The 19,536-nt window shown below is 43.4% G+C and overlaps 1 protein-coding gene across 9 annotated transcripts in view; it reads left to right on the top strand.

Moving 5' to 3' along the window:
• The window catches only part of LOC121730171 (obscurin-like), a 131,430-nt gene that overhangs the window by 109,037 nt on the left and 2,857 nt on the right, over positions 1-19,536 (top strand). For 8 of the 9 annotated variants that reach the window (XM_042119096.1, XM_042119095.1, XM_042119091.1 and 5 more), the window contains 29 exons: positions 696-977; positions 1,195-1,428; positions 1,782-1,971; positions 2,363-2,541; positions 2,910-3,136; positions 3,491-3,666; positions 4,216-4,394; positions 4,856-4,981; positions 5,287-5,444; positions 5,809-5,930; positions 6,225-6,403; positions 6,772-6,968; positions 7,217-7,375; positions 8,021-8,265; positions 9,089-9,214; positions 9,388-9,563; positions 9,832-10,019; positions 10,332-10,828; positions 11,117-11,354; positions 11,516-11,673; positions 12,013-12,137; positions 12,392-12,572; positions 12,811-12,928; positions 13,151-13,404; positions 13,785-14,006; positions 15,140-15,255; positions 16,257-16,362; positions 17,062-17,200; positions 17,550-18,972. In XM_042119096.1, coding sequence (XP_041975030.1) covers positions 696-977; positions 1,195-1,428; positions 1,782-1,971; positions 2,363-2,541; positions 2,910-3,136; positions 3,491-3,666; positions 4,216-4,394; positions 4,856-4,981; positions 5,287-5,444; positions 5,809-5,930; positions 6,225-6,403; positions 6,772-6,968; positions 7,217-7,375; positions 8,021-8,265; positions 9,089-9,214; positions 9,388-9,563; positions 9,832-10,019; positions 10,332-10,828; positions 11,117-11,354; positions 11,516-11,673; positions 12,013-12,137; positions 12,392-12,572; positions 12,811-12,928; positions 13,151-13,404; positions 13,785-14,006; positions 15,140-15,255; positions 16,257-16,362; positions 17,062-17,200; positions 17,550-18,972 — 6,720 coding nt within the window. Of the gene's footprint in view, positions 1-228; positions 320-695; positions 978-1,194; positions 1,429-1,781; positions 1,972-2,362; positions 2,542-2,909; positions 3,137-3,490; positions 3,667-4,215; positions 4,395-4,855; positions 4,982-5,286; positions 5,445-5,808; positions 5,931-6,224; positions 6,404-6,771; positions 6,969-7,216; positions 7,376-8,020; positions 8,266-9,088; positions 9,215-9,387; positions 9,564-9,831; positions 10,020-10,331; positions 10,829-11,116; positions 11,355-11,515; positions 11,674-12,012; positions 12,138-12,391; positions 12,573-12,810; positions 12,929-13,150; positions 13,405-13,784; positions 14,007-15,139; positions 15,256-16,256; positions 16,363-17,061; positions 17,201-17,549; positions 18,973-19,536 lie in introns of those variants that run through there. The other variant, XM_042119097.1, reaches the window with a different exon arrangement.

Below are 19,536 nucleotides of genomic sequence, written 5' to 3'. Positions count from 1 at the left end.
GCTGAAGTTTATGAAAATAACGCTATTTCTTCTTTGGGGAATTAACAAATATTTATTTATTCATAATTATTCGTTGCTTAGGTTGTTGCTTAGAGTGATGTTTTCTTTCTGAATTTCATTTCGAAAACTCGGGGAGTAGTAAGAAGAAAGAAAATATCAAATGGCTTTACGAGTACTGTGGTAAGGTGAACATTGTCCCCCTCTAATGTTCTGTAATGTCTGTTTTAGCACGCATGCGTAATAACATTCCCTTCTGGCATACTAATACTTGGAATCTTCCTCGTCGCCGGCACTAGAATGCAGCATCTACAGATCAAAGGTAACTTTTTATATATATTACGATAGCTGCTTTCGCGCACAGCGTACATGCTTCAGCGCAGTGTTTTTATATGTGTAACCCGGCCGATCGGTAAGTAGCCTAGCACACTACATCAGACAACACACACACCTACACACTCGAAAGCGTCAATTACTTCGGTAAGTCCCGACTCCCGATACAAAATAAATTGGCTGTAAATATGGCAACATTTCAGGGTGTATGCACACATGAGTTTAAGCTTTGGAAGGCTTTTCTTGGATTATTTTACTGTACATACTATCTTGGTCTCGATTCTATTCTTTCAACACCTTTCTTTTTTGAAGTTTAACCCCTATATTCCTTAAAGTCACGAAGTAACACGAGGGTATTATTTCAGCACCCCCATCACTAAAGGAAAGCAGTTTGAAGGATGGATCCGTATTCGAATCACTACCACTAGTTTACACAGTCGAGGCGGTGGGAGCTCCCAAGCCCACCGTCCGCTGGCTGCACGGCGGGGAGGAGGTCAAGCAGGACGACAGGGTACACGTTGTCAATGAGGGAAACTTGTACAAGCTGGTCATAGACCACGTGGACTTGAAGGACGCGGGCAAGTGGCAGTGCGAGATCGTCAACAATCTCGGCAAGCAGGCGCTGCAGGCTGAGCTGACTGTCACACGTAAGTTTTAAGATTCTTAAAACCTTCGGAACTGTATATACAAAAATAATAAGAGTTCTTTATGGTAGCAATATGATAAATTCGTAAAAGTAGTAAGGTTTAAAGTCCCAATTGCATCTCATCTATAAAAATACCGTTAAAAGAATGCCTTCTAAAAAAGACTTTTGAAAAACCTTTTGAAACCTTTTGAAAATAACCTCACTCTTTTGACTTTCAGCCGTTGCTGAACTCCGCAAACCCATATTCAAGACGCCACTGGAAGCTCAACGCGTCATGCAAAGAGAACCTGTAACTCTACAAGCTGTATGCACAGCGGATCCTCTGCCCCATGTGTCTTGGTTACTGAACGGTAACCTCATCATACCTGACGCAACCATCAAGATCAGCGAGGACAGCAAGGAGCTGGATCATGGCATCAAGGAGTGCACCTTCACACTGCAGATTCCTACTGGTAAGTTACTTATTGTTCTGCCAATTTACGAAATGACATGTTTCGTTCCCCCAACCTTCATTCCATCCCAATCCTTCATCCCAAGTCTTTTGCACTCAAATGCCGTGTGCACTAACAATGGAATGAGGACGGCCTCAATCTAGGAATTCGCTTCTGCTAAAACTATTATGTGTCCCGTCAAAACGAATTTCACGACAGCTCCTGATGCTATAAATTACAAAAAAATGCAACTGACTTTCCATATTAATGGCAGAAACTATTCCTAAAATTCAATTTGTGATGTCAGCTCTCACAATTATCAATTTAATAAGCCTCTACGAAACTTTCGAGTTTACAACGTGCAATAATTACAGGTCGTCACGAGGACACGGGTGTATATACCGTCCAAGCCAAGAACACGTACGGTATTGGCGAGAGCTCAGCCCGTCTGGACATACTTCTGCGACCAGAAATTGAGCCCCTCAAGGATGTTACTGCAGTGCCTTACGAGGAGACCACCTTTATCACCAAGATCAAGGCCAACCCCGTCGCTGAAGTTAAATGGTTAGTAATTGTACCCATGTATGAGAATGTCCTGATTGTTCCGACCAATGTGTAAAAATATTATTATATTTTTGGACTTTATGGAATTTTGTGGTTTTGATTATACGATATTTAAATGCGATAAGCATTTAAATATCGTATAATCAAAACCACAAAATTGTCTATTTGGATAATGATGTTAAGTTAATGATATCAGATTTCACTCTTTTGTATACGTTGGAATGATACCTACAGTGTGGTCAAGATACATGTAAAATATCTAAGTGTTATGTGACTGCACTTTAGCGGAGCAATTCCTTGACATCTAGACATTGCTCCTTAAAGTCTACCCTTTGATTTTGTGAGTACTTACTTGTACGTAGTCAATCATGGACTTTCCACCCACTCGCAGGAGCAAAGACGGCTACGTGATCCAGCCGTCAGCCCGCGTGCAGATCAAGGAGGACAAGGAGGCGGAGACCTACCAGCTCACGGTCAAGGACATCGGCATAGCTGACGCCGGCGTCTACACCGTCACCGCCACTAACGAGATAGGGGAGAGCGCGCAGCAGGCGAAGCTTATTGTGCATAGTGAGTTGAATTTGTTATTTTAGTTGCCTGCATCGTTCGTGAAGAGATTTGGTTAACAAGCAATTAACAGACACTTTACTCTTCTCGTTGTTTAGACTTTAGACTATAAAAGTTTTAAAACCATGAGATAAGTTTCGATAAAATGTAGTCTACTGAAGTCCGTAATTTATTTCCTGCTTTTTTTTTTCATTTTAAAAATGTCAATATCTAGGTCCTAGGACATTATTACGTGTTGGCACGTCGTTCGTGAATATCAGAATAGGATGATAGGCACTATAGATGAACATACAATGTTTACATATACAGTATATGTAAACATTTACGGGCCTTCACGCTTTTCCGTTGTCTTAAAACTGCTCCATTTTCAGCCGACGAGCCGGTATTCACCAAGCCGCTCCAGAAACAGACAGTCAAGGACTTTGACGACGTCACTCTCGCGGTGCGCTGCGACGGCGTGCCCAAACCCGAGGTGCAGTGGTATCTCGGCGGGAAGCGTATTGATGATGATGACCGACACAAGATCACCACCACGGTGGAGGGGCAGGTGGACAGTCAGCTCGAGATTAAGAACTTCAATGCTAGCGATGCGGGACAGGTGAGAGCTAAATATGGGTGTTAGAGAATTGGGTTTTTCTGAGTTTAAGATAGGAAGTTAAAAGAAATTGCATTGAACGGTGCATTTAATGAAACTTAGAATTGGTCTCAAATGCATGTATATTTTTCTCTCCAAAAAGAAAAATATTCAATGCTATATTATCCGTTTTTGTTATTTTGCGTCTTTCATTAGAACTTACAAGTGACGTGAACTGGTATTTTTCTCTAATCACCACCACTCCAGAAATAAACAGTCTTAATATTGAAACAAGATTTATTCAGATTTAGCTATTAATTTATCTCGATTTCTGTAGAAAAAATAATTATTAGCATGGTATCATAATTATGATTCTAGTACAAAGTCCGTGCGGTCAGCGTATCCGGCGAGGCGGAATGCACCGCCATGATATCCCTGGGTCAGTCGGCGCCGGGCTTCGTGCACAAGCTGGACCGACAGAGGGACGTGGACGAGGGAGAGCCTTTGGAGCTCAAAGCCAAGGTGGACGGCAGCCCTATGCCTACTGCTAAGTGGTGAGTTTTTATGCCCACAGTTGATTTTGGCACTGTGTAATGTAATCCCATACGGAGAATTCATATGCGGGCTCCGATTATTCCAGTAGGGTAATGTCGTATCTCGCGACAGCAATGCAACCGGCGTTTAACAGCAGATACAGCTATTGCAAAATATATGATGTTTGACTAAAATTTCGTATAGTGGGCATAAAACCTGATTAAACTCTGCGGGCCTAAAGAGCGGGCAAATGTAGCTGACCACGCAAAGTACTCACCTATCTTTAATGTCCATACATACGAGTACTAAAATATAATAAATGCGAAAACGTGTCGATCTGTCTGTCAGTCACTCTCTCTATCTCTCGGTCAATCTGTTTTTTCTCACCATCAAAGCTCTGATATAGGATATATTGCAGGGCTTGTGCGATAAATGAAATATTTCTACTCATTGCAGTCGATGGCAACTTTTAGTTCCTAAAAGACCGCAAAGTATCTCTGTCGTTGAGTGATTATAAGCATAAGTGAATTGCTCTCTGCTAAATATTTGTTACAATTCCCATCCCCCAGGTACAAAGACGGGGTGGAGCTATCCCCCGACGACGCCCACGTCAAACAGACCGCCCTGCCCGACGGCACGGTGAAGCTGAGCATAGAGCACGTGACGCCGGCCGACTGCGGTGCCTACAAGCTCGTCATATCCAACCCCAACGGCGACTACTCCGCGCTGTGCGCTGTGGCTGTTAACCGTGAGTATAGAATATATACACAGCTGATAAAAGTAGATACACTTTATAATCAATGACCTAAAAATGACGTTTAAATGTATTAGGTGTACGTTGTGTTTTACGAAGTTTTGTTACTAAAAAGTGTTGTGTACTTACAGTCTGTCAAAAAAGTCCTTTTTTCTTAGATTGATTTGAAAGGGATGACACTACGATGTTGCCACTTTTTAATTTCATGACTTTTTTGACAGACTGTAGTTGTTGCCAAAGTATTTAAGTGCTACAGAAAACTTTTCGCAGAGACTTTATAAGCACTACCTAGTATTTGAATACCATTCAGATACAATCATATTATTTGGGTCAAATCGAAAATTAAAAGTCCCTTTTCTATCAAGCGACTTTTCGAGCAAAAAACACACAATCTTATTATCTTACATTGTTTGTACGGTCAAATCAGGCGACTAACAAATAATTCTCATCATCAGCGACCCCGCGCAAGCCGTCGTTCACGCAAGAGCTAGAGGACACAAAGGCGGTGGTCGGCCAGCCGCTTAAGCTGGAGGCCAAGGTCATGGCCTTCCCCGCGCCGGAGATCAAGTGGTTCAAGGACGGTGAGTCAACATCAAAGTTTTTTATTTTATTTTGCTAATAATCATTGTCAATTATGGATCTTTTCGATTATTATCTAGTTTTAATTGTTCGAAGACTGATATTTTGTTTAAGTTCAAGCATCTTGTTTATTTTATTGATGATCTTGAGGGACTATTTAAAACTTTTTAGACTCGTCGAGTTGGGTTTGCAGGACTGTTGTGGTAATTTACAATAATATATAATTGGTCCATTTACAACAGAAGCGTCACGATTTTGGATTTTAATGAACAAAGTTTTTGCTTACTGTTTCTTTTGTATGTCCCAGGTCTACCCATCCGTCCGTCGCAGGCGGTGAACTTCATCAACCAGCCGGGCGGCGTGATCGGCCTCAGTATCGACAGCTGCAAGCCCGAGGACGCTGGTGTCTATACATTGACGCTGGCCAATAAGCTGGGAGAAGCCGAATCTAAGGCTAAAGTTGAGGTAAGACTGTAAGAAACTATAGTACTGAAAGCTGAATGCCACTGAATTCCTGGATTAGCATTGTTAACATACCCAGCATCAAATATTACTGTAATGTTAACATACCCAGCATCAAAAATTTCCATGTTAATATGTCTCAATTTTCCGTAATTTTCAACAAAAATAGACATATGCTAAGAGTTTGATATTCCGAAGAAGAACTTTTTTGAAATCTTGTATTTATTATTTATCACCTAGAACGTCTACCTAAGGATTCACTGAAATGTTTGTTCGTAATAATAATATGTAATCACTGAGTTAGCTGCTAGAGTACTAGACCATACTTCCAGTATCTATTCTGTAGCTAAATATTTTGCAATTGCAGGTCGGTCAGAAGGAGCGCAAGCCGGCGTTCCTGTCGCAGCTGCAGCCGACGAAGGTGATCGAGGGCTTCCCACTTAAACTGGAGGTCAAGGTCGTCGGACACCCCGCGCCCACTGTTAAATGGTAAGAAGATAAGACTTTGGAATAAGGAGAAATTCATAGGCCATATTTTTATACCCACTTTATGTACCGTGGAAAAGACTTCGGAGCGATTGGGCTGTGTTGTGATACAAGTCAAAGAGGAACATACTAAGCAATACTATGATAGCAGAACTGATATTTTATATACAAGTCATGCGGCACAAACTTATTTGTGGAATTTTGGTATTATTAAAATAAAAGGTCTTTGAATAGAGTAACTTAACTAGATTGAATTCTGTAAGACTCAAATTAACGTTTTCGTTTAAAACTTTGCAGGACACTAAACGGCAAGGAACTGAAGCCGGACGGCACCCACATCCGTCTCGTCTCGCAGCCCGACGGAACTCACGCGCTACTCATAGACGAGGCGCGAGCTGCTGACGCTGGCAAATATGGCGTGATACTGACGAATGACAAGGGCGAAGCCGCCAGCGAGGCCGATGTTACTGTCGCTAGTAAGTTATTGAATTTATATCATAATATAGTTTAGACTTACCGGAAGGTAGAGTGACGCGCGAGCTATGACGTTAGCAACATTGGAGAGAAGACAATGTCTCTCTGATAAAGAATTTTCAATCTCCACTCGGAACTAAAATTTTCCAGGCATTCTCCTTTTATTTTCTTGTAATTCTGAGGGTTCAAGTAATGAAAGAACAAAATCAGGTGCTAAGTCTCAATATTTAGTTATACAATCCACTAGTCTAGTCTCGATCTGCAAAAATGTATATAAGACGATGTTTTTACTCACTTTTCAAGCTTCATATTCGCTTTCTTCTATACCAAAATCACACGCCACTACTTATCAATATACACTCCTCCCCAGGTCGCACGGACGACTCCTCCCCCCAGGAGCGTCCGCAGTTCATCCACGGCCTGCGCGACGTCACGGTGGAAGAGGGGCAGCCGCTCGCGATCACCGCCCCCTTCACCGGCAACCCCGTGCCGCAGGTCACGTGGACCAAGGACGGTGTGCCGCTCAAACCCAGCGACAAGATGCTGCTGACGTGTGATGGGAAGAGGGTGGGTAGAAGTAGACCTTAACTTTGAGTAAAGATTTTATGTTTTTTTTTTTTTGTTGAAAATGAAAGGCTTTATCATCAAGAAACAATATTTGTGTACGGCATTTACGGCAGACTGTACAAAGTTTAACAAAAGATTTTCACGCGAAAAGAACAATGAAATTGCAAATTTAAAGATATAGTCTTTAAATTTGCAATTTCATTGTTCTTTTGTCAAGAGAATTCACAAGTTTCTTCCAACACCTACAGGTTGGCATTGAAATCAATCCCATGGAGCTCCCCGACGCGGGAGTATACGGCATCAAGCTGGTGAACCCGCTAGGTGAGGACAGCACGGACGGCAAGATCACCGTACGCAAGGTCTACCAGCCACCGCGCTTCCTGCAGACCTTCAGTGACTTGCAGCAGGTGAGATAGACCATGATGTATTTAGTCTGTCCAAAGAAAATTCATAGTCAAATGGCAGACCTACATAAGTTTGGTGGATTATGTCAAATCCAGCCGACTTATGTAGGACTACGTGGTAGAGCCATGCTTCGGCACGAGTGGGCCGGCTCGACCGGAGAAATACCACGTTCTTAGAGAAAACCGGCGTGAAACAGCGCTTGCGCTGTGTTTCGCCGAGTGAATGAGTTTACCGGAGGCCCAATCCTCTAACCTATTCCCTTCCCTACCCTTCCCTATTCCTTTCTTTAACCTCCCCTATTCCCTCTTAACAGGCCGGCAACGCACCTGCAGCTCTTCTGATGTTGCGAGTGTCCATGGGTGACGGAAGTTACTTTCCAACAACGACGTTCGTTGTCTGCCTATGAATTGAATTCTTTAATGTGTGTATAATATAGGCAAATCTAGTTGCGAAGAACATAGGAATTTGTATGTACGTTGACTTATTAAGTACTATAGTACTTGACTCTTTGCCACGGACACGAAAAGATTTATTTAATATATGACGATAACACAGATATTAACAACTATAAAGGCCTTGTTGTGGCCTTGTTCCTATCGTTTACTCATATATTATACAACTTGCGTAAATCATAATGTTAATTCCAGCTGCCAACATTCGACGCGAAATTCCCGGCGCGCGTGGTAGGCATACCCTCGCCAGAAGTCACGTGGTTCAAGAACGACATCCAAGTGCGTCACGGCGACAAGTACAACATCCGCCGCGACGGCGACGCCGTCTGTCTGTACGTCCGCGACCTGGTGCCGGAGGACGCCGGGCATTATAAGTGCGTGGCGACGAATAGAGAGGGCACTGTGTCTTGGTCTGCTAACTTGGAGGTGGTTGACAAGATGTGAGTATTATCTATGGTAACATTTTCTAGGGAAATTGGCTACCATAAAGTAGGCTAAATTTTCTACTCTTGTCTCTGGAACTCAGCTGATCTCAGACTGGCCGTGTAAGCATTGTCTTAGTATATCTAAGATGCAATAAAAAACTATAATCCATTTTCAATTTGTCACCTTGTTGTCATCAGATTTCAACCATAAATAAAAGATTACTAGCTGTTTGACCGAACAATATATATATATATATATACAAGAATTGCTCGTTTAAAGATATAAGATAATTCGTATGTATAGGCTTGTCACTCAAAAATCTGTAATTTTTCCTAGTGTGTGTGTTGTAGTGTGTGTAATTTTCATTTGTTAAAAAAAATATATGATAAAAGCATAATTTCAAATTAATATTAGCTCGATGCACTCATTTACAATATAAACTATAAATGTGCAAAATTTTATTAATCTACGTTTAGCCAGTTTTCGTCAAAAGGGATACAAAGTTTTTGGCTCACGTATTAATATATAGATAGATAAAATAGCGAATATCCCCAGGGCCTAGACTATGATGATGATTGTTATGATTTTTTTTGTTTATCGGCTAATACTTAGTAGCAAAAAATTAAAACGTGGGTATGATAAATAAGGCATTTCTGTACGAAGGAAACTGTTATAAATAATATAGCCAATATATTACTAGGCTTGTATACTGAACGTGCTGTTACGCATGCCTATGCGTACATTCATTCATTTTCTTGGAGGTTTGAGGGCTTGGAGACCGTAAACAACATTCCGACAGTGTACACTTGTTAAACATCATTGACCTTGATATTGCAGCGCCAAACGCCAGAAGATCGAGCCACCATCGTTCCTAAAGAAGATCGGTGACGTGGAGGTGTTCCGCGGCCTGAGCGCCAAGTTCACCGCCTGCGCCACCGGCACGCCAGACCCCGACGTCGAGTGGTCAGTACTCACTTACCCTTGTGACGTCATAGTTTCGTAGTCCTGATCATTTCTCTGTCTATCTGTTATTAACGTCAATTTCTTATTATACAGCTCTTGTTAAAAGAGATTAATACTGTTTGGAACTTAATACTATTTGTACGCAAAGTGTAAACAATACTATTTGTACGCAGGTTCCGTAACGACGAGCGTCTATACCCGTGCGAGCGCATCCGTATGGACAAAGAGAGCACGGGGCTGCTGCGGCTGACCATCTCGGGCGTCGACCCCAGCGACGTCGGCACATACCGCTGCCGCATATACAACGACCACGGCGACGCCGAGTGCAGCGCGCAGCTCACCTATGACAGTGAGTACATACTGTCCACATAGTGATATTTTTACAGGGTTAAAATGTCGGTCTTCTTCTTCCTTTATTAAATAAAAAACCATCGCTTTTTGCCCGCGTCAAGTTTAAATGTCGATCGCTAGCTCAGATAAACTATCGTCCTACCGCGCGGTGACTTACTTTTTAAAAGAAAAACTTCTTTACTTTTTATGTCACGGAGACTACAAGCACCATTCATCAGCCAATTCTAAACTCTGATCTTACGTATATACCTAATCTTATTTCTCAGCTCTGGAGCCCCAGAAGGAGCGCAAGCCAATAGCAGAACAGTACTCTGACTTCGACAAGATGAAGCGCACGGGCGTGCCCATGCCGCTGGCGGACCGCCCCATCATCAGCCGCATGGCCGACCGACACCTGACGCTGTCCTGGAGACCGTCTATCCCCCATCAGCCGAGGTTCCCGGTTACTTACCAGGTAAGATGTTTCTAGATTAATCTAGATTGTTGTGATTAGTTACAACGACCGAAGTTTAACCTCACAATATATTACGTGTCTGTCATGTGATAGAAGACGAACCGTTTATCCAAGACTCGAAAAAAGAATTAGAACGTCCATTTTGAGGTCAATCAAAGCAATGGGTATTTCAGAAACGTTCCTACAAAAATCTATAAGAAATATTATTTAAATTGTAGTCAATTGAGCTTATTGAGAGGATCAAATGCTTATAGTTCCGTGAGAAAATCTTGAGTAAGCAAATCCATCTTTAAATATATCCTCCGTTCCCAGGTGGAGATGTGTGAAGTGCCGGACGGTGACTGGTTCACAGCTCGCACTGGTCTCAGATCGTGCGTCTGTGACATCCGCAACTTGGAGCCGTTCCGCGACTACAAGTTCAGGGTGCGCGTTGAGAACAAGTACGGCGTCAGCGACCCTTCGCCCTTCGCGATCACCCACAGAGGCAAATTAGAACCTGATCCACCCAAGTTCGTGCCATATCTCGAACCGGGCATAGACTTCAGGCCAGAGACTTCGCCCTACTTCCCTAAGGACTTCGATATCGAGCGTCCGCCCCACGATGGGTACGCCCAAGCTCCGAAGTTCTTGAGGCAAGAGACGGACTCTCAATACGGAGTGAAAGGACACAACGTGAATCTCTTCTGGTTCGTGTACGGATATCCCAAGCCCAAGATGACTTATTTCTTTAACGATGAACCCATCGAGATCGGAGGACGGTACGACTGGAGTTATACTAGGAATGGACAGGCCACGCTGTTTATTAACAAGTGAGTGTGACGACCCGACCTGAGGTATTTAAAGTCACTCAGACAGTATCTTAATGTTGATAGAGTATTTGCAGTCAATTTCGTTGTACTCGTTAGAGAGAGTAATTTTACGACGCTTCATGCATCGTTATGTTAGTGTCTCTAACGACGTTTGCATGTTAATTATACAGTACTTTCTACTCAAAAAAACAGCATTTTATATAACTACCCCGCTATTCTAGAAAAACAACTTTACGAAATTACAAAAAAAAACGCCATTGCAATATTAATCACGCCTGGACTCCCCAGGATGCTCGAACGCGACGTGGGTTGGTACGAGGCCGTAGCTACCAACGAGCACGGCCAAGCGCGACAACGCGTACGGCTCGAGGTGGCGGAGTACCCGCACTTCATACGCCGGCCTGAAGAGACGGCGGCCATGTTGCGCCGCTCCGTGCGTCTCGAGGCGCGTGTCACTGGCGTACCGTATCCGGACATCAAGTGGTATAAGGACTGGCAGCCGCTCGCGCCTTCCGCTAGGATCAAGGTAAGCTAAAGAATGGTTAATATAATATAACACTTCATCCAATAACGTCTGCATTTATAAAACCCATAATATTATGTTGACATATGTATTGCAAATAATGCGAATTTGTGGTCCTTGCCGACTCATCTGCCTCACAAAAACTTATTATTTCCTCCCCCCAGATGCAATTCATCGAGCCAGACCTGGTGATTCTGATCATCAACGACGTGATCACGAAGGACGAGGGGTTATACTCGGTGTCGGCGCGCAACGTCGCCGGTGCGGCCTCCGCATCCGCCATGCTGCATGTCATAGAGGACGATCATGAGTACGCTGACAGGTGGGGATATTTAGTCATTCGATTCGAGATTTCGATCAAGTCAGCCTTCAGGGATATCTATTTAGAATTTCCCTCCAAATGTAAATTACATATTGCAGGGGAGCTACGCGACATATCACGTCCTTTTCTTTGTATGAAATTCATTAAGTTAAACTGCACTATGCGGCAGCGAAACTGCACGTCACGACATTCTAGCACTATAAGAAGTATAGCGTCGCGGTGCTTTGCAGCGGTGCAGTTTTGCCTATTGCGGTCTAACTTACTTACGTATTATATTATTTATAGAATTGAGATTAATAATTATTATTGTAATTTACTTTAACCCTTACCTTCATGCAGAATGCGCGAGCACCCGCCCCGCATCAAGGCTAGCTCCAAGCCGTTTGGTGACCTGTACGACCTGGGAGATGAGCTCGGCCGCGGCGTGCAGGGTGTGGTCTACCACGCTGCTGAGAGGCTGACCGGTGAGTGATAAGTTTGACAAATATAGATGACTTCTTAACGAAAGTACAGTTGCGATGCAGAACCTAGTAATGTCCGATACATTGACTTATTCCATGCATCCACTACTCGCACACGGTATTGCCATCTCGTATCCACAAATAGGAATATGAAAGAGACAAGTAGCAATAAGTCAAATATTTTTCCCTTTCTGTTCTCTAAGATAAGGAAGAGTTACCAGTTGTTGACTTAGGTTTTAATGTGAAAATGTTGTCAGGTCGCAACTACGCGGCGAAGATAATGCACGGGCACTCGGAGCTGAAGCCGTTCATGCGCAACGAGCTGGACATCCTCAACCACCTGAACGACCGCCACCTGGTGCGGCTGCGCGACGCCTACGAGCGCGAGCACACGCTGGCGCTGGTGCTGGAGCTGGCCGCGGGTGGGGAGCTCGTCAGGTGAGTGAGCCTTAGGGATGAGATCAACACGCTTTTAGATCTCTACTGCGTACCCATTAAGGTACTCAAAGTAGATTTTTTGGATGATAATATGTCAAAGTCGCGTTGCCCAATAACTGTTCCTCTTTGGGCTCATTTAGCGTGGAATTTCAAGGTCACAAGAATGGCTTCATGTCAGAATCGTCAAGATTTTTCTTTCTATGAATCAACACTTAATTTATTTATTTTTGGTTTTCAGAGACCGTCTACTACGCAGCTCGGGCTACACGGAGCGCGAGATCGCCGGCTACATCCGCCAGATGCTGCGCGGTCTACACCACATGCACTCCAACAGCATCGCTCATCTTGGACTCACTGTGAGTAATTCAGAGCCAAAGCTATGACGCCAAGTCATTCAGAATGCAACCTTATTACTGATGTAATAAAAGCCAGCTCAAAACGCATAGGTATTTTACCTCTATCTAGCAACAAATTTTTTAGCAAAAAAAAATTTATAAGTAAAATATATGTAACATTACTAATTATTGGTCTTTATCCAACATGAGGGAAAACAGGTACCATATTTATTTTAATTACAGATCGGCGAACTCCTCCTCTCCCACGCGGGTAGCGACGAGCTGAAACTGTGCGACTTCGGGCTCTCCCGTCGTATACAGTTCAACAAGCACGCCGCGCTCGACTACGGCACGCCCGAGTACGTCGCGCCCGAGGTCGCGCGCGGGGAGGGCGTGTCCTTCGCCGCGGACATGTGGAGTGTGGGCATCATCACCTACATACTGCTGAGTGGACGCTCGCCGTTCAGGGGACACAATGATATGGAGACATTGACAAGGTAGATATAAAATTTCTGTAAAGTCAATGAGCACGCTTGAGTACGTCGTGCCCGAGGTTTGAACGCGGCGACCGAATTAAGAAATTCCGTAATGAAAAAACCTGTCATTCTCACCCTGACCGGTCGGTGTGGCGTTGCCAGACTTCGGCGCAGTGTTTGTGTGCGTGCAACTAGATGTATGCGAAATATAGTTGCATAATTTAATAAAAAATAACGCTATACAAAAGCTTTACCGTGTCAGTTTTGAGTGCCACACGTATTTTTTAAAGAATAACACATTTCGCCATTTCATTTAGTTCCCAAACCGGTGATAGCTCAACAATAACTCTGAAAGTAGTAAATCAAATTTATACAGAAATTAACCTTTTTATTTTAAACAGGATCCGTGAAGGTAAATGGGACTGGCACGACGAGGAGTGGTGGTCCCGCCTCAGCCTGGAGTCGCGGGACTTCATCTCCAAGCTGCTGGTGGTGAACTGGCACGACAGGATGGACGTCAACGCGGCCCTCAACCATCCCTGGCTGAACCTCGCCGACAAGATATACAAGGACGAATACGTCATCACCACGGATAGGCTGAGGAACTACTATAACTTGTACAAGTAAGTGTTGCTTCTCTCTCCAAGGGCAAGCGTCGCATCGCAATGTAATTTTTGTTATGAGTTTTGTCGCAGATATTTGCGATACGATTCGAATTCGCAGTTATGTGTGGGAGTCTTTAAGTCCACTCTTCTAGCGCACGTCTGTATAATATGTCGTAGATAGATGGTTCTTTGCATTTTAGAGGACATGTTTTTCTTGAAGAGTGTTAGAGATGAAAATATATGTATTTTAACAAATGATTTTTGACTGAAGCAAGTGAGCATTTCAAGTATTGCATTGCTCGTAAATATTATTAATATTTTACTGACGGTTGTCTTAAAAGTTATTTAAGGTGTCGATACAAAACGCATACAATTATTTCCCAATATAGTATGCATATTATTACCTATATTTATACTTGATAACAACGTACTGACATGGACATCTATATTTTACTCAGTGTCGCATATTTTCGTGGGCGACTCACCTGACCTCACCTACTGTAAATATTGTTACGTATTAAGTACGTATACCTGTATATTGCTGTCATTAATCAGTCATCGACGTGTTTTGAAGTGGTGAACATCTTTATTGGATTTTAATTGGTCCGGCTGAGGCCCTAGGTACACCATGATTCGGCAAAAAGTTCAGGATTTTATTGGGAATGTTCGCGATCTGTTTTATTCTCTCTGGTAGGTAGAACACCACTTTGAACGTGTAGAAAAAAATATTATTTATTTATTTATTTATATCAGGCTACGTACATAGCATAATATAGCATGAACATATTATACAAAAGCGAACTTACGTAAATGCACCCTCCCTCAAAACTCTGTATTCTTTTGAAAAAACAAGTGTAAATATTGTACCATCGAGGAAATTGATTCATAGGCAGTTGACGGACCTACGTTATGTGGTCGGCTTATGTCTATTAAATGTTAGCTGTGATCGGTCGGATGGGTTTGACTTACCGCGACCAAATTACTTAGGTCCGCCATCTGCCCAGGAATCAACTCCTGTGAGAGTACAATATAATATGTTGTTGTACGTACCTCTACGCCAATGTAATTTGGGCAATAACTGTGTCTTGTGGACTGACACTAGCATTCTAGCCTTTAAGATTTTTTACCAAAACATGCATTTCTTACTTTAGGGACTGGATGAGCAACGCTCAATGCCGCACGTGGTTCCGGCGCCGGCCGCTGAGCGGCGCCTTCGAGCACCCCTCCAAAATGGTCTACCCGCCCAACGAGACTTACACACCAGAAGGTAAAGGATAACAGTAGAAAAAGGGCCTGTTACACCACTTCTTGATAAGAGCCGAATATAATATTATCCACAACTTTTTTGGCAGATTCTCCATACTCTGGGCCTGTTTCACCACTTCCTGATAAGTACCGGATAGACTATCCACCACTTAATTTGACAGATAGAGTATGGTGAATCTGTCAAAAAAGTTGTGGATAGCCTATCAGGCACTTTATGAGGAAGTGGTGAAACATGCCCTAACGGCCTGTTTCACCACTTTCTGATTATTTTTTACGGGTTTTTTAGTCTTTTGTGATGCTTGAAATTAAATAAAGAATAAACCCCATTAATTATGAAACATCGATATAATTTATATTAGAATCGCTTTTAAATATGACGACTTACCCTTGGCCGGCTTCCAACCCGGTGACACGGTTGTTATCACAGATACACACTATTCATTGTCAATGTCTTGAACAATGATTCCGAAACTTAAGATGAGCTACGTACAAAGGAATAATCTTCATTTATGATGATACCATTCGTATTTCTATCTCGCTCTATAGTGCCTTAAACAACGAGACAAACCCATATAACGTGAAATGGGGTAAATTCAGTAGTAGTTATGGCTTGAATTATATTAATGGCATAAATGTAAGACAAGATATAGTATGTTACAAAATTTTAACACATTTGAAGATTGTAAACTTCCAGCTATAAGTAGCAGCTGCCTGTAAATTATATTAATCTTCCTTACATAAGCCAAAATTGCCTTGAAACGCCTTAAACAGTGGGGCAATTAAAGTGGTTCCATTTTGCCTCGAAATGTCTTGTCTATTGTTATAGTAAGTATACATTTATTATATGGCCGTAAAACATTAAAAGGCAAACAGTTACATAACAGTGTTGATACTAACATTTCTATTCATTAGTGGTAGGCTCCAATAGCATCAACGTTCAGAAAGTGTTTGAAAAAAACTTATTCTGAATAAATTGACTTTGACTTTGACTGATTATTTCAGCGACTCCGGAGCGTGAGCACGATCCGAAGGACCGCAAGCCGATGGATATCGGCTTCAAACAATGGGACCACCCCGACTGGGAGGTCTCCGCCAAATCAGAAAGCCAGTGAGTTATACATACATCTACTTATCTTCGTATTATATTTTTATCAACAGTTAAATAAGATTGGTTAAGCTTTGTTTATCGTTTGAGAGCATTATCCAGAAACCTAAGTTATTTTTAATTGTCTTCTAGTTTTTAGCGCACTTTTGGTATTTTGTAATGGTAACGTCAGCAATAGACCTTATTTTTCTTTGCAATTATCACCCCATTAAGTATAAACAATCTTTAAACGTCCAATCCAGAAAAAGATATCTACCTACTGTTATTAATTAATATAAATAAAGGCTTTTCACTTATAATACCACAATTCGTTGCAAACAAATGAAGGATTCAAGTTTTTCAGGTTAAAAAATCACGAGCGCGAAGCGCGAGTGATTTTTCCTGAAAATTTTGACGACTTTATTTGTTTGCAGGGAACCTTGAGGGAAATGCCAGATAATTTTGAAGCTCGTGTGGTATTCGGGGGATTATTTTTCCGTCCCAAATGTCGGCCAATATAATTGCACCATGAGACACAATTGAATTCAACCTGTCAGTTTGACGTGTTTGTCTTTTATATATAGCAACTACCAGAGAAAATTTTCAAAAAATTATCAGTATAATACCATGTAGGTTGTACCACGTGACGTCGAATGGTGCAATTCTATTGGTCGATATTTGGGTCGGAAAAATAATCACATAAATCAATTATTTTATCCATAGCTACCAGAACGGTCCAGATACGTACCTACTCCAGCTCCGCGACACCGACTTCCCCGTGCGCCTGCGCAACTACATGAAGGTGGCGTGCGTGCGCTCGCCCGGGTACAGCCTCTCCGTACACGACACTTATGATCCCAGGGTGAGTATATAGTATTATAGTAATATTTTTCCAGGACTTTTAGGTGGATGTACGCGAAATTCAATCAAAATCGGTTTAGTGGCTCAAACGTGACGAGAGAACAGACAGACCAAATATTTTTGGTCTGTCTGTCTGTTCTCTCGTAACTTTCACATTAAATGTAACATTAGTATGAGTGCTGAATGTTGATTTGGGTGTTCCTAAACACTAACATTAGCGAATTTTTTGGTCTTGTTACTTCATCTCATTTCTAAGCAATAATTTTACATTTAGCTGTAATTCACACCATGAAAATAAGAATATAAGACACCAATAACGTAGACGCTAAACGCTTGTATCACATTCCCAGACGCCGATCATCCACGAGCGCCGTCGCTTCACCGACATCATGGACGAGGAGATCGACGACGAGCGGCGCGAGAGGATCAACAACTACGGCACCGACAACTACACCATCCGCCGCCTGCGACACGAGCTCGGCACCAGACTCGACAGCTACGCCGAGGCCCAGGCCCTCATGGAGTCCAAGAAGGACGGCCAGCTGCCCTTCCTCCGCGAGAAACCCCAGGTCCTCCCCATCCGGGAGGGCGACACCGCCCAGCTCACCTGCTTCGCCGTCGGCGACCCCAAACCCACCATCCAGTGGTTCAAGAACGACATGGTCATCGCCGAGGGCCAGCGCATCAAGATAGTGGAAGACGAGGAGGGAAGATCCACCCTCAAGTTCGAGCCGGCCATGCACCACGATATAGGCTACTACAAGGTGGTGGCGAGGAACAAGGTCGGCCAGACCGTCGCCCGGACGAGAATAGTCGAGGCAACGATTCCCGACGCACCTGACAGTCCGACAGCTTCAGAAATATCAGACAAGGAGGTTCTTCTTCGGTGGACGCAGCCGAAATACGACGGCAACTCCCCCGTGGTCTGCTACAGCCTCCAGTACAAGGAGGGCGACAGCGTCGAGTGGAAGACGGTCGCGGAGAACATCGACCACGAGTTCTTCGTGGTGAGGGACCTCCAGCCCGACACCAGCTACCAGTTCAGACTGTCCTCCCGTAACAGAATCGGCTGGAGCGACAAGGGTATACCCACCAACCTGATCAAGACCAAGCAGTCCGGGGCGCCGAGAATCGAGGTGACCAAGGCGATGAGACATCTCCAGCAGATAACGGAATCCGGCCAGGAAATAGTCCTAGAAGAAGACAAGCCTAAGTTGGACTACTCGACGGAGGAAAGTCCCTTAGAATGGGAGACGTCTCAAAGCTTCACGGATCGCTACAGCTTCGTGTCGGAGCTGTGGCGAGGGAAGTTCTCGATCGTGGTCAAGGGCGTCGACAAGACGACGGACAGAGTGGTGGTAGCGAAGATCCTGGAGTGCAAACCGGAAACGGAGGTGCAGGTGACCAGGGAATACGAGTGCCTCAGGAAGTTGAGGCACGAGAGGATATCGAACCTCATAGCTGCATACCAATCGCCGGGCTCGCAGATCGCTGCGTTAGTCCAGGAGAAATTGCAGGGCGCAGATATTCTCACATACCTGTCCAGTCGCCATGACTATACGGAACAGATGGTAGCGACTATCGTCACTCAAATACTAGACGGTCTTCAGTACCTGCACTGGCGGGGGTGGTGCCACCTGGACCTGCAGCCTGATAACGTGGTGATGGCCTCAGTCAGATCCATACAAGTCAAGCTGATCGACTTCGGCTCCGCGCATAAAGTCACAAAGTTGGGAACCAGCGTACCACAAGTTGGAGAATTGGAATATAAAGGTACGGCATTATTTCGTATATTTTTTAATTTTTAAAACTGATAAGTAACTGGTACGACTTACTGAGTTGCCGTTACAATAAACCTATCTTTTATGGCACTGTCCTAAAATATATCAGTACTAATAAAAAAAATCGTCGCATTACACAGCAACTTTACAAGTTACTGAGTATAAATATTTTTATTAATTAAAAGGTTTCTGTTTCTAGCACCGTAACACACCCGTTTCATTAGTCGTTTCCTCGAGATTTCCTTCCCTCGAAACAACCTTAATCGTTGGATCGAGTGGAGAAGATCTCGAGGAAATGACTAAGGCCGGTATAAATAGTCAGTACTCAAGATGCATCTCGGTCTCAAGTCACGGTTCAGGCTCTATGGCTGGTATAAATAGTCATTACTCAAGATGCATCTCGGTCTCAAGACACGGTTCAGGCTCTACGATTGGTTGGCTGTCAAAATAATTTGGACCAATTACAGAGCCGAACCGCGTCTTGGGACCGGGTCGCATCTTATGTACTGACTATTTATACCGGCCTAAGAATACGAGTGTTAGTATCAGTCTATTT

This window comes from Aricia agestis, chromosome 9, assembly GCF_905147365.1.
Source record: "Aricia agestis chromosome 9, ilAriAges1.1, whole genome shotgun sequence".
Classification (NCBI taxonomy): domain Eukaryota; kingdom Metazoa; phylum Arthropoda; class Insecta; order Lepidoptera; family Lycaenidae; genus Aricia; species Aricia agestis.
The sequence above is the reverse complement of the archived record's forward strand: the minus strand, read 5'-3'. Positions and strand labels throughout refer to the sequence as shown.